Source organism: Vombatus ursinus, unplaced genomic scaffold (genome assembly GCF_900497805.2).
Source record: "Vombatus ursinus unplaced genomic scaffold, bare-nosed wombat genome assembly UNPS02014813.1, whole genome shotgun sequence".
Classification (NCBI taxonomy): domain Eukaryota; kingdom Metazoa; phylum Chordata; class Mammalia; order Diprotodontia; family Vombatidae; genus Vombatus; species Vombatus ursinus.
The window spans coordinates 3,900,231-3,915,111 of NW_020954591.1; the positions used below are offsets into that span (position 1 = coordinate 3,900,231).

The window sequence follows — 14,881 nt, forward strand, 5'->3', positions numbered from 1 at the left end:
TGTTGTGAGAACCAAATTAATTTTTGTAAAGTGCTTAACACAGTACCTGGCACATAGTAGGTACTTTTAAAATGCTTGTTCCCTCCCTCTTCTATATTTTTAAATAGAACTACTGAATACTTCTTAACTTTTTGATGTTTAAAGTCATCATTACTAATTAATATTAGCATTCTGGTCTGCAATACAGTGATGCCCTTCAGCGCTACTGAGGTAAATCTGACTGTCCCAATAATACGTGACTCCAGACTACTCTATCTTAATCTTATTTTTGTCTATTCCCTTTCCTGCTATCAACTGTTACCAGGTCTATCTGTAGAAGACCTTGTCCTCCTTTACTTCCTCTTGCTATTTGTTGTGTCTACAAGTCCCTGGATGGTAAGTTAGGTAGCAATGGTTATTAGAATAATGTGTAAAATAGGCATAACTGCATTTTGAATGAAGGTCAGAGATTTCAATGTATGGACTCTATGACTTCTATTTGGTGTTTGGAAGTTTGCATTTTTTACTATGTTATGATGATATGAGTTTTCTAGAGAAGTGACCTATAAACATATGGTGTTGTTGGAAATTTTCCTTTGTACTTAGAAATACTCATCATATATGCCACTTAATTTTGTTTTTATAAAACAAACCAAAAAAAATCTTTGAAAAGAGTTTTGCTAAAATTTTTAAAAGTCTTTGATAGACTATGCAAACTTCACCTCATCAACACTCAGTTCACCACATCCTGTCATTTATAATATGGCAAATAATTTTATTTGCTCATGGTTCCTAATGCATTGCCCACCTCATATTTCAGAAAAGACTGTTCCTCATACTTTTCATTAAGATCAAGTTTCTTATCCTGATTTAAAATTTAGGCTATCAAGAACAAACCTCTTATTATGTATCCTCTTTATAGTATAACCTTTCCATGTTGTCAATGTTGAGATATTAAACATTTATTATCCCACAGACTGCTCCCTGTGCTTAAAATGTCTAAATCAGACATTTATTGCAAAGGGTAAAGGAAACAAACTGATACGTATACATTCTTTATGAGTCTCAGTAAAACAGAATCATAAAAATATGCCTTTATTTACATTCTGTTTTATAGTTTTCTAAGAGCATTCATACATAATCTCATTGGATTGTTCTAACAACTCTAAGCTAAAATTCCCATTTTAGCGATGAGGAAACTGAGGGTCAGTGACATTCAGTGACTTAACTAAGGTCTTGGTGTTGGTATAAGACAGAGTCAAAGTCTTTGGGGTGCTAATCTAGTGCTCTTTTCATTATACTGTTAATTGGATGATATTAGAATTATGACTTTAATCATCATGAGACATGTATGCCCTTTCAAGCATAATTATATCTGTATATTGTAGAATAAATTAGTTTTCTGTTAAAAGATACCTTTGAAAGATCTCTGAAGTTTCCTGGAAGAGTCAGGTCTAATTCTTCTGATTCATAGTTTGTTAATACCCATGGAAATACTGGATATTGGTTCAGATCGTTGTATGTTCGTCCTAGTAAAGAAAAAATTGGATATGAAATATTTTACATGAATAATTATTAAATATTATAGATATGAATGTATATATTAGAGAACAAACTATGGTATTGCAACTTTACTTTTTATTTGTCAAATTGTGACTTCTCTTCAATTAAAAAGTATTCAGTGATCCTGCTGTGTTTATTAATTAAATTATAATTTAGGTATCAATAAATAGATATCATCTGTGAAATATAAGAAAAATATTTAAGACTATAAAAATTAACATAACTCAACACTACTAGTCCATGTCTATACAAAGCAAATCTTTTCAATTTAGCATTTTTTAAAAATATAAGACACAACTTACCTCTACAACAAAGAAGGACACAAATTTTGAAACTTTCTAAGTCTGTATCTTAGACCCTTTGCATTGGCATTTAGGTATTATGAAAAGGAGTTCCAATATACTGCAGGGATTTAGTGGAATACAACCCTGTTCAACTCTCTTTCTTGCTCCCTCTCTTCCTTCCATTCATCGACAAGAATAAGGACAGATACCATGTTTAAATTATCTTTTTATTTGGCTAAGCATTTTATCTTGCTTGCCAAGATAAAAAGATAATTAAATTGGTACCTACCCTTATGGAGCTTAAAAATTAGTAAGGAGACAGGACATATACAAATAAATTATATATCTTTAATAGCTATAATGCAGGAAAAACTATGGTAAGCACTACAAGAATGAATAAAGTACTATTCAAGGACCAAAAGACCTTTGACTCTTCCAGGTATAGTTAATATTGTGTGTAAAGGCACTGAGTATGGATATATTTTTATGAGTTTGGTGAGAGCACTGCAGAGGTGTTGGAAAATAGTTTTATAAGGCTGGAAAGGTAGAGTGGTAGAGAGTCTTGAACGCTTGTCTTAAAAGTACAAATTTTATGGTTAAGATATATCATACGTGTGATTTGCTACCTTCTACTTGTATTTTAGCCCCTGCCCTAGGATGGTATTGAACCATACGACCATGGGTACACCTAAGAATCTGGATTTGTTGGTAATACATTTCTTTTCAACATGACAATACTTATGAAATAATTATAAAAGTATATTTTAAAAATATGCTAATAATTAAATATATTCAATTATAAACTTTTAAGCAAGATTTTAATTCAAGTAAATAAAATATGTACAAATAAGTATGTTAAGGGATCTTCATTAACAGAAATTGTAAATTTAAAATTTTCACACAAAAGGATGACAAAGTATGTGAATTTCAATTAAATAATATATTTAAGAATATAATCACATATGGCTATGATTGCAAGTGATAGTATGAAATTCAGGGGCCCATAATTTTAATAATGAAATATTATTTTAATATTCTCAAATGTAATTATCATTTTAAAATAATTATTTAAATAAAATCATTATTTTTTAAAATGGCTGGTTGCTATTCATCAAATCACTAGAGGTTATTAATTTTTATAATAATACTTTTTTTGGTTCTTATATAAGTGATAAATAGTTTTATTTTTTAGGTGAGTTAATTTAACAGATTAACTTCTGGTAGATTCCACACCTTCTTGAGCAGTGGCAAGAGCAGATTTTTCAACAAACAGGCTTATAAAGATTAATGTTAAAGGCTGAATATTAAATATTGCGAGCTTATGACACTAATCTACTTGAACAATAAAAGTGAGGCACAGTAAATGAGATCTCAGAAATACTGGATATGTTTCTTCATTATAAAAAAGGTAAAAAAAAACTTTTTAATTAAACCATCCAATTTAATGTTTTTTTATATGGCACTTTAGTTTTGAAGGTAAAGTGATCTAGAGACAGCTGACAAAGAAATTATAACTGCAATTCCTTGGTGAAAATGTTAATGACAGCAAAATATTGTTTAATTAGATGATTGCAGCATCTGGATTAACACTCTTTAAGAGCGATGTTCCTATGCTTGTCTGCTTCTTCACACTTTACAGACATTTTGTCATCTCTAGGTCATTAGGAAAGAATTTTTAATGATTTTTCTAGAAGCAAGCAGTTCAAGTTACATCTAATTAGATGACAATAATAAGCCCAACACATGCAGTAGCTAAATATATACATAATTAACCAGTGAGGGCTTGTACATCACAGGGTAAAAAAGTGGAAAATGCTAAACAGGAGAAAACGGTTGGGGTAGGGGAAAGTTATGCTGAATTTATTAGCTGATGATATAAAAATATCACAAACCTTTACAAAAAGTTTAGTTAGAGGGGATCATTAATAAGAAGCTATGTTGGAAATAATTTTATTATTTTTAAAAGGCAAGACAGTGAATTTTAAATATTTTTAATGTTACTCAAGTAACATGAGAAAAAAAGATTATATTTTAGGAACACGTTCAACCAAAATAAAGGAAATCAGAAATTACAAAGTAAAAGTAGGTTTTAATCAGATGCTAAGCATCATGAGATTCAAGTAAATAAGAATTTTCATTATGGCCAAATTACAATTCAAGAGGCTTATCTTCTTTTACCGTAAATAATATTTAGCTATTTGAAGACTCACCTTTGGGGATCTTCATGTATTATAAAGAAATCTGTCATATACTTAATTCATTCAAGTACATGATGCTTACGTGTATAACTAAAGTAAAGAACATCTTTGGAAGACAGAAAAGAAAAAAATTAATCACTTTATGTAAAATCAGAAACTTGGTTAACATTGGGGTCAAAATGAGTATCAGATTGTTGTATGTTTTTTTTTTTTATCTGCAGTAGTAAAATATTCAATCCATGAGTCTTGGGAAGGATGTAAAGAGATCAAACTGAGCTCACAAAATACTAGCAAACAAGAAACCTGTGAAAGGTTCAAAATCATAGAGAATGTTAAGAACCAGAGTTAAAGCCATTGGTTTCATTCCCTCGGCCTAGGTTATAATTTCAAAATCCCAAAAATTCTAAAGAAAATTGGAAAAGAAACTTGAGGTGAAGCCACATTTTTAAGATACTAATCTTAACCAACAAACATTTCATTAAGTGCCTAGTATATGCCAAGAATTTTGCTCACAGAATTGGAGAAAAAATTAGCCTAGGGCCAGACCTGGGCAACCCTTGTTCAGGCTTCTATCCTTGCCCCTAAGGACTTCTTCAGTTGGTTACCTAGAATTTCCTCCTCCTGTCTCACTACTACACCCCTCTGATTCCCTCCATCTACTGCTGCTTGCTCTGAGGCAAGGCCTTCCAAGACACAACATAACAATTTGCCATGATGTTGTATCTAAGGGGACAGCACTGAACAGTTTAATTGTCTGCCTCTCTAAGCAGACTTCTAAACTCTGATATGGTACACTGGATAGAGTGCCAGGCCTGGAGTCAGAAAGACTCATCTTCCCAGGTCAAAATCGGCCTTAGACTCTTAACAGCTTTATGATGCTGGATGAGTCATTTAACCCCATTTGCCTCAGTTTTCTCATCTGTAAAATGAGCTAGAGAAAGCAATGGCAAAACTACTTCAGCATCTTTGCCAAGAAAACCCTCTTTGGGTCACAAAGAGTAAGAAATGACTGATAATGACTGGATAATAACAAAATTCCTTAATGGTTAGTATAATCCCAATGCCTTATGCTCTCCCTATCCAATGATTCTACTCTCCTGCCCTCACATGTACAAAGTCATATCCCTCCTCTGTCTGCTTCTTCATTCCTGCCCCTCACTACCTCACCTGACTCTCCCCACATCAATATCCCACTGTAGATCTGCCTGCTGCTTCCATTGAAGCTGAATAATTAAAAATTTTCCTTTTATCCTAAAGTTTTTCATTTCTCATCCCTTCCCATTTTCTGGTATTCACTGAGACCTGGGCTCCCTGAATGTGCTGTCCAGGACTAGTTCTCTTTCACTTATACCCTAACTTTGCGGATCATAGAGAAGGAGCCAGAATATTCCTTGCTTCCCCATTGCCTCTCCAAACTCTTTCTCTACAACCAATAATCTGCAACCTTTCCTCCTCTGATGTTGATTCAAACCAAATTTGTCACCCAGCCAAGATTCTGGTAGCTATTATCCATCAACCTCTAGAATACTCTCAAGTAGTTCGGTGCTGAGCTCAGGGTCTTCCTCTCCACTCTAACATTTATTCATACTAGGCAACTTGAACATCTATTAGCTCCCTCAAATATCCTCATTCCCAACACATACTCTTCATTGCATTTCTGCAACAACGGAAGAGATGATCATAACTTTAATCTTACCATTACTTATAAAGGTTCTAGTTTCCATAAAGGTACATGAACTCTGAAATTTGTTTATCTAATCACAGTCTTTTGTCATTCCATCATCCCCTATGTTCTGTGATGCCAAACTCTATTCTTCATCCTCATTGTGATCTTCATTCCCTTTACTCTTCAGTTCTTTCCTAGGCTGTCACTATACTACACTAGCTCTCTTCTCATACCTACCCTACGTTATTCTTGAATCTCTTGCCTCCTTGTCCTATCTTTTATCATTCCTCGCCAAATGCCTCCTCTGGAAAGAAGGGCTAGAGAGACCAAGATGGGAGAGAAGGGAGCATAGCTCAGCCCTCTCCTACCACTAAACAACAACTTGATTAATACACAACCCCCCCTTCCCCCAATCTCACCCCTCATTTTCCTTGACACGCTGGAGGAAAATGAAAATGAGTCTGGTGTGAAGAATGAAGAAAAAAGTCTCAATTTTGGCTGGCTGTCCCTTTTTAAAAAGTGGAGAAGGTTTAAGTGAATATACACTTATTTGTATTTATAAATAAATAAATGAAAATAAAGTGCCATTTCTCCCTACCCCCTTCCCAAAAAGGCCTTAACTTACTCTTGAATTAGAGGAAAACCCTAGCCTCCTTCTGGGCCCCCCACACCAACTCCTACCCCTCCCTTTCTCGAGCAAAGAAAACAACCTCAATTTGGTCTCTAAAGTACTACAGAGGGGAAGGTAGGTGGCGCAGTGGATAGGACACCGGCCCTGGAGTCAGGAGGACCTGAGTTCAAATCCGGCCTCAGACATTTGACACTTGCTAGCTGCATGACCCTGTGTAAGTCACTTAACCCCATTGCCTAACCTCAAAAATAAATAAATAAAATACTAGAGAGCTATAATAGCTCTTGAGGCCTTGGCACCAAGAATGAATAAACAACAACATAAATAGACAAATAAAAAAAAAAAGACTTTTAGGATACCAAGAATTTCTATGTCATAAACCTAGAGGAGGACAATGACTCAAAAATACCTACAATCAAAGCTTCAAAGGAAAATAATACTCAAAAGATTAATTAGAACTCCTAAGAAAATATGATGTAAGAGTTTAAAGAGTTAAAAAATGACATTATAAAATATGGAAGAGAGACTTGGAGAAAGAATTGATAGCTTAAAACACATGAGGTACAAGACCTTATCCCAGTAATAGATTCCTTAGAAAATTAGAATGGGTCAAATAGAAGTTAATGACTTCAGGAGATAAATATTAAAAAACAAAGACAAAAGATTAAAAAAATAAAAGAAAACATAAAGTATCTCATATTTAAAAACAACTGACCTAGAAAAGAGATCAAGGAGAGATAACTTAATAATCACAGGACTACCTAAAATCCATGAACAAAAAATAATATTTCAAAAAATTATTAAACTGCCCAAATATATTAGAATAGGGAAATAAGAAAATAGAAGGAATATACCCAAACTAATCACCTTATGAAAAAATAATCAAATTACAACTTCCAGATAAAAAACAAAATAGAACCAAAAAAAAAAAAGAAAAGAAAAGAAAAAAAGAAAAAAAAACCACTGTTAAGCTGTCAGAAGAGTGCAGATACTGAATCACACTCAGGATGTCACAAGGTTGAGTAGCTATAACTATGAGTAGAGACTATGGAATGTGACATTCTTAAAGGCAAAAGATATCAGTTTATATCCAAGAACAATTTACTCAGAAGAAATACAATATCACAAGGGAAAAAAATGAACCTTCAATGAGAGAACTTTTAAACATTCCTGATGAAAAAACCTGAGCTACATAGGAATTCTGAAACAAAATTTGGAAGTCAAGAAAAAAAAAATTAAAAGATAAATATGTGAACAATCAAAAGTGACTTGATAAAGATGTACTGTTTAGGTTTTAATGGAAAGGGGAGGGAGATGGTAAAAAAGGTTTTTTTTCCACAAACCTAATGTCATAAAGTATAAAAGATCCATGATCATCTCATAGTAAAATGAGAAAGAAGACCTGGAAGTGTTTTTTGTTATGTTTTGATGACATTGAAAGAAAAAAAAAACAAATGGGGGTGAGGATACACTGGGGAAAATTTACAGAAGACTATGGCAACTTATCCCATGTAATCAGGGTGCACAAGTAGAAGTATATACAAACATGGAAGGAGTAGGTATGAGAGTAGTAAAAACAGGAAACTATATTTTGCTGAAAGGTACCATTGATAACAAATTAATTTCAGTACTCAGAATGATATGGCATCAGAACACAGAAAGGAAAAGCTAAATCAATTAAAAGAAGAAATAGTAAAACTATAATATGGGGGATCTCAATGTACCATTTTCAGTTTTAGATAAATCTAATAAAAAACCATAAAAGAATAAATAAGAAATTAAGGACCTGAATAGAAATTTAGAAAAGTTAGATGTGATAGACCTTTGGTAATTATTGAATGGGAATAAAAAAAAAATTTCTTAGATGTGTATACACACACACATACACACACACACACACACACAAATATTAGATCATTACAAAAACTGACCATCTATTAGAGCATAAAACCCTTCCAAACAAATGAAGAAAAGCAAAAATATTAAATATACCCTCTACTGACCACAATGAAATAAAAAAGAATTATACTAAATAAAGGGCTGCTGAAAAAAAATTAAAAGAATAATAAAAGTTATAATAGCATCAATGAAGCAACATGCTAAAAATCTTCGGGATGTGGCCAAAGCAACAGTTAGGGGAAAATTTATATCTCTAAAATCTTTTCTTAAAAAAAAACAAAAAACAAAAACAAAAACACAAACAACCAAAATCAAGCATGTAAGTTAAAAAAAAACCCTAGAAAACCAACTAATTAAAGAAAACCTAGAAATCCTAAAAATCAGGGAAAAGATTAACAAAACTGAAAGCAACAACATCACTGAATTAATAAATAAAAGTAGGTATAATTTCTTGGGGGAAAATTAGATAATTTGTGAGGAAGAAAGAGAAAAAGCAAATAAGTATCAAAAATGAAAAAGGATAATTCATAGGAAAAGAAGAAAACATGAAGGATATTCTTAGAAATTATTATTTTGCCTAACTATATGCCCACAAAATCAACCTAAATGAAAGAAATGAATATTTATAAAATGTAAAACACCAAGATTAAGGGAATAAGCAATAAAGAATTTAAACAATCCAATTTCAGAAAAACAAATTGAAAAAACTATAAATGAACTCCCTAAGGGAAAAAAAACCCACAACTGAACGAGGTGGATTAAAAAATGAGTTTTATCAAATATTCAAAAAGCAATTCAATATTACATAAACCATTTAAAAAACAGTGAAAGAATTTATCTTACCAGTTTTTTTCTTAGGATACATAATATGGTGTTGATAAGTAAACCAGGGAAACTCAAAACAGAAAAAAGAAAACTACAGACCAGTAACTAATGAAGAAAGATACAAATTTTTAAAATAAAATGTTAGGAGGCTATAACAAAATATCACAAATACTATACACCATAAGCAGATTGTATTCATACCAGGAATGTAGAGTTGGTTTAACATTCAGAAAAGTAAAGTATAACTTAGCCATATTAACAAAAGAAACAACAAAAACTTTATCAACAAAAAAAGCTTTTTGACACAATACAAGAACCATTTCTGTTAAAAACACTAGAAAATATAGGAATAATTGAACCTTTTTTTAATATATTAAATATCAGGTATCAGAAACAAAGAGCTAGCCATTATATCTAATGAGAATAAACTAGAATCCTTTCCCTCTCAAATCAGGAATGAAACAAGGATATCCATTGCCAACACTTCTATTTGACGTAATATATGAAATATTTGGCTATAGCAATAAAACAAGAAAAAAGATGTTGAAGGAAAAGCATATCTAAAGAAGAAACAATGTTTCCACTTTTTTGCTAATGATATAAGTGTATTTAAAGAACCCTAGAGATCAACTAAATTAATTCAAACAATAACTTAAGCAAAGTTACAGGATATGTAATAAATTAATATAAATCAACATTTCTTTATAATACCAATAAAACTCAGGAGGAAATAGTAGAAAGAGAAATTCCTTTTAAAATAACTACAGAATGTATAAAATACTTGGAAGTCTATCTACCAACACACAACTGAAAGTTATTGTCCATAAAAACCTAACTAATTTATTTATTCAGTGCCATGCCAATCAAACTACCAAGAAATTACTGTATAGAAGAAAAAAATAACAAAATTCATATGGAGGCACAAAAAGTCAAGAAATAACAAGGAAAATAAAGAAAAAAACGAGAACCAAGGAGGCTTAGCAGTACCATATATCAAACAACACCACAAAGCAGTAATTCTCAAAACAATTTTACATGGGTTAAAAAATATTAAGATCAATCAGTGGAAAAGATTAGGTACACAACATATAGAAGCAAATACAGATTCTAACTACTAACTTTTTGCTATAAACTGCTGGGTAGCAGTAAGGAAAGAAATTAGATTTAGACAAATATCTCATACCTTATACTAAGATAAGTTCTGTAGATATATAAGCTCCGTGATATAGATATAAATGGTCATATCATAAAAATATTAGAGAAACAAAGACAAAACTGCCCATCAGATTTTTGGATGAGGAAGAGTTCATGATCAAAAAAGGCATAGAAAGGATCATAGAAGATAAGATTAAAGTTTTTGAATTAACAAGTTCAATACAGTGAAGATTAGAAGGGAAACAATTAAACTAGAGAAAAACAAAAGCAAAACCCATCTTAGCAAGTTTCTCTGATGAAAGTCTCATTTCCAAGACATACAAAGAACTGATTCAAATTTATAAGAATAAGAGCCATTCTCTAATCGACAAATACTCAAAGGATATGAACAGGCAGTTCTCAAGGGAAGAAACTCAGGTTATTTATAGTCATATAAAAATGCTCCAAATCACTAATAATTAAGGAACTGTAAATTAAAGCAATTTTGGGGTTCCCTTGTTCATCCATCAGATTTATATAGATGCGGGGGAAAAAAGGTAACGATAAATGTTGTAGAGGCTGTGGAAAAATAAATATTCATGCTTATTTGGATGCTGTTGGTGGAGATGTGAATGGATCCAACCATTCTAGAAAGAAATCTGGAACTGTGCACAACAAGTTACTTGCTCTTTGACCTAGCTATACCACTTCTAGGCCAATATCCCCAAAGAGATCAAAGAAAGAGTAAAAGGTCCTATCTATAAAAAAAAAAATAAAATAAAATTGCAACAGATCGTTTTGTGGTGGTAAAGAACTGGAAAATGTGGAGATCCACATAAACTGGGGAATGGAAATTTGGCATATCAATTTAAGTAACTGGCTGTAAGAAATGACTCCCACTATCTGCTTCCTTTGTTCTAGTTCAGATGCTATTGAAAAGAACTGGAAGAAATTACTACACTTGACTGATTAGTTTCATTAATCTCAACTGGGCCCTTGAGGTGGCTAGGCAAATATTCTATTCCTTCTTCAGTGATTCTCCATCTTTCTCACTATGGTAGCTGTCTCAGGCTTTTTGGAACCTCTTCAAGCCTCCCATAGCACCCCTTCCCTTTGTTCTCAGTTGAGAACTTCAATTTGGACTTTAATAAAAACATTGAGGCTATTCACCCAGAGCTCCCTCTTTTTCTCTCATCTTCTCTCCTCATTTCTACAATGAAGAAGAGCCCTTCTGTTTCCAAGGCAAAAGTCATTACACTGATACTTGTATCAATATTCTATCACCTTAACTTGTTCAATCATTCCCCAATTTATGGATACCCTTTCAGATTCCCATTCTTTGCAACCTCAGAAAGATGCAAATACACACACACATGCATATATACACCTCCCCTAGTCATACATACCTATGTTTATATATATCCCATATCTCTATATATTACATGCTTAGAGTTTGTCTTAGGACTAATCTCTCCCTCAATCTACTCTACCCTTAGTTTTCCCACCTCATTCTCACCTTTCCCTTCTATTTTCCTGTTAAAATGTGTTTTTGAAATGTATTTTCCTGTTAAAATGTATTTCTGTACTTAACTCATGTATGTGCACGTGCGTGTGAGTGTGTATCTTCCCTTTTTTTGACCAGTTTCAATGAGATTGAGGTTCAAGTGCCAGCTATTCCCTGCCTCCCTCATTGTAGAGACATCTACCTGATTGCATAAGGTAATTTTGACTAGTCTTCTTTTCCCTACTCCTCCCTGCAACTAGTGTATTCCTTTTCCCCTCTCTGACTGTTTTTTAAGATCATCAACACATAACGGAATCACTCCTAGGCCTTGTTTAATTGGACTCCCTCTATGACCTTTGATGATGTTAGGGTTTAAAGAAGACACACGTATCATCTCTCCATTTTGAATATAAGCAGTTGATCCTTGTTTAGTCCTTCATAATTTTTCATTCATACTTACTTTTTAATATTTTCCTTTATTCCTGTGTTTGAACTTCAAAGTTTCTCTGTAGTGCTGTCCTTTTCATCAGGAATTTTTGGAAGCCCTCTATTTCATGAAAAGTCCATTTTCCCCCTGTAGTATTATATTCAGTTCTGACGGATAAACAGCCTTTGCCTTCTGGAATACTGTATTCTAAGTTCTCTGCTCCTTTACAATGATGGCTGCTAAACCATGTTTAATCCTGACTATGTCTCCTCAGTACTTGAAATCTTTCTTTCTGACCTCTTGAAGTATTTTTTTTTCCCTTGAGTTAGAAACTGGATTTTGGCTACGATGTTCCTTGGGAGTTTTCATTTTGGGATTTCTTTCCAGAAGTGACTGGTGGATTCTATTTCTATTTTGCCCTCTGGTTCTAAAAGATCTGGGCAGTTTTCTTTTAAGATTTGTTGAAATAGAATATATTGGCTCTTTTTTCGGTCATGGCAGTCAAAAAGACTAAAAATTCCTCCCCATTCCCCACCCAACCTTTTTAAGCCAATCTTAGTCGTAATTACATAGCATTCAGTTTCTTTTTTGAATGCTCTTTTCTTTTAGAATGTTGTAATATATGTTGTATATATTGTTCTTATTTCATCACTGTGACTGAGTTTAAATAAGTCTTGTCAAAGTTCTCTGAATCCTTCATATGGATTCTCTTATGCTGCAGCAATATTCTGTTACAATTGTGGATCACAATTTGCCTGGCCTGCTAAGAATATTGCAATGACCTCCTAATGAGGTAAATTTACCACCACTGTCTCTTCTACCCAATGTATCTTTCAGATGTAATCTTTCTCATTATAGATTCATCATGTCACTCACCTTTTCATGTTTCTCTGGAGTTTTATGTTTGAATGTCAGATTTTCTATTCAACTTTAGTCTTTTCATCAGGAATGCCTGGAAGTCCTCTATTTCATTAATGATCTATTTTTCCCCCCTGTAGGATTATACTCAGTTTTGCTGGGTAAGTTACTCTTGGTTATAATTTTAGCTTCTTGGCCTTCCAGAATATCATATCCAAAGCTCTCTACTCCTTTAGAGTAGTAGCTGCTAAATCTTGAGTGATCCTAAACATGGCTCCATGGCATTTGAATGGTTTCTTTCTGGTTGCTTGCACTATTTTCTACTTGACCTGAGAGGTCTGAAATTTGGCTGTAATATTCCTGGGAGTTTTCATTTTGGGATCTCTTTCAAGAGGTAATTTCTTTCAATTTATATTTTGTCTTCTGGGTCTAAGTTATCTGGGAAGTTTTCCTTTGCAATTTCTTGAAATATGATACCTGAGCTCTTCTTTCATCATGTTTTTTAATTAGTCCAATGATTCTTAAATCATCTCTCCTTGATCTATTTTCCAGGGTGGTTGCTTTTTTGATGAGATATTTCAGAATTTCTTCTATTTTTTTCATTCTTTTGACTTTGTTTTATTTTTTCTTGATGTCTCATAGAATCATTAGCTTCAACTTGAACAATTATAATTTTTAAGGAATTATTTTCTTTAGTGAGGTTTTATACCTCTTTTTTTACCTGGCCTATTCTGCTTTTTAAGGAATTATTTTTCTTTAGTGAGGTTTTATACTTCTTCTACCATTTGGCAAAATCTGTTTAAGAATGATTTTGTTCACTATTTGTTTTGTCTCTTTTTACCAAGCTGTTAATTCTCTTTCACAGTTTTTCTGTATTGCTCTAATTTCTTTTCCCAATTTTTCCCTCTACTGCTCTTACTTGATTTTTAAAATTAAATTTTTTTTTTTGCTCTTAAAAAACAAACAACTTTTTACCTCTTTTAGGAATTCTTGTAGGGCTTGTGTCCAATTTGCATTTTACTTTGAGAATTTGCTTGTAAATATTTTTATGCCATTGTCTTTTTCTGAGTCTTTGTCTTAAGCTTATGTGTCGTCATAGCAGCTTTTTATAGTCAAGTTATCCAGCCTATTCCTTGACTTTGAGCTTTATGTTAGAGTTAGGCTCTGCTCACATAGGGGATGGAGAGTGGGGTGGATCACTGTCTCAAGCTTCAGGCTTTTTGTCCTGCTATTTTTAAAGTTAGTTCTGGGGCCTGAAAGTTTTTGTGCTTCCAGAGAGGTGTGGTCATTGTTCTCTTGCTCTGAGTTTTGGTCCTTACCCAGGTAGGGCCTCCGCTCTCTTGCACACAGGATTCTTCTCCTCCCTGATGAACTGCAACCTAGAACTAGAGTCCTTGTCTCTTGCAACCACAAGCACTCCTTTCCACCCTGGAATTGGATAATGGGCAATAGAGTGGCCAAATGGTGCTGAGTCCTGTATCCAGTACTGGTAGAAGAGAACCCTGGAATCTCTTCCTGACTATGTGTTCAACCCCTTATCACCTTTGGGCAGTGAGAGCTACTGTTACTGCTGCTGCTGCTTCCTCCAAGGCTCACAGATAGTTTCACTGACATGCTGCAATCCTGGTAAGCCTTCATCCCAGGGCCACAGATCTGTCCTCTCTCTTCTATAACCTCTTGTTGGTTTGACACTTTATAATTCAATTTGACACATTATTTTAAAGTTGTTTAGAGGTGAATGTTGGGAGAGTTTGGATAGAATACTTTGTTTACTCTGGTATCTTGGCTCTGCCCCACTCTACGTCCCCCACTTTTCAAAATTTAGTCCAATAATTTTTAAGTTTTTTTCTCTTCTGGTTTCCCAGGTCAGTTGGTTTCGCTATTAAATTTGCTATCACATTTTCTTCTAATTT

General features: G+C 33.2%; 1 protein-coding gene across 5 annotated transcripts in view; it reads right to left on the reverse strand.

Moving 5' to 3' along the window:
- The window catches only part of NBEA (neurobeachin), a 769,899-nt gene that overhangs the window by 104,967 nt on the left and 650,051 nt on the right, over positions 1–14,881 (reverse strand). For all 5 annotated transcript variants that reach the window (XM_027877685.1, XM_027877686.1, XM_027877684.1 and 2 more), the window contains one exon: positions 1,396–1,508. In XM_027877685.1, the coding sequence (XP_027733486.1) occupies positions 1,396–1,508 (113 nt within the window). The remainder of the gene's footprint in view (positions 1–1,395; positions 1,509–14,881) is intronic.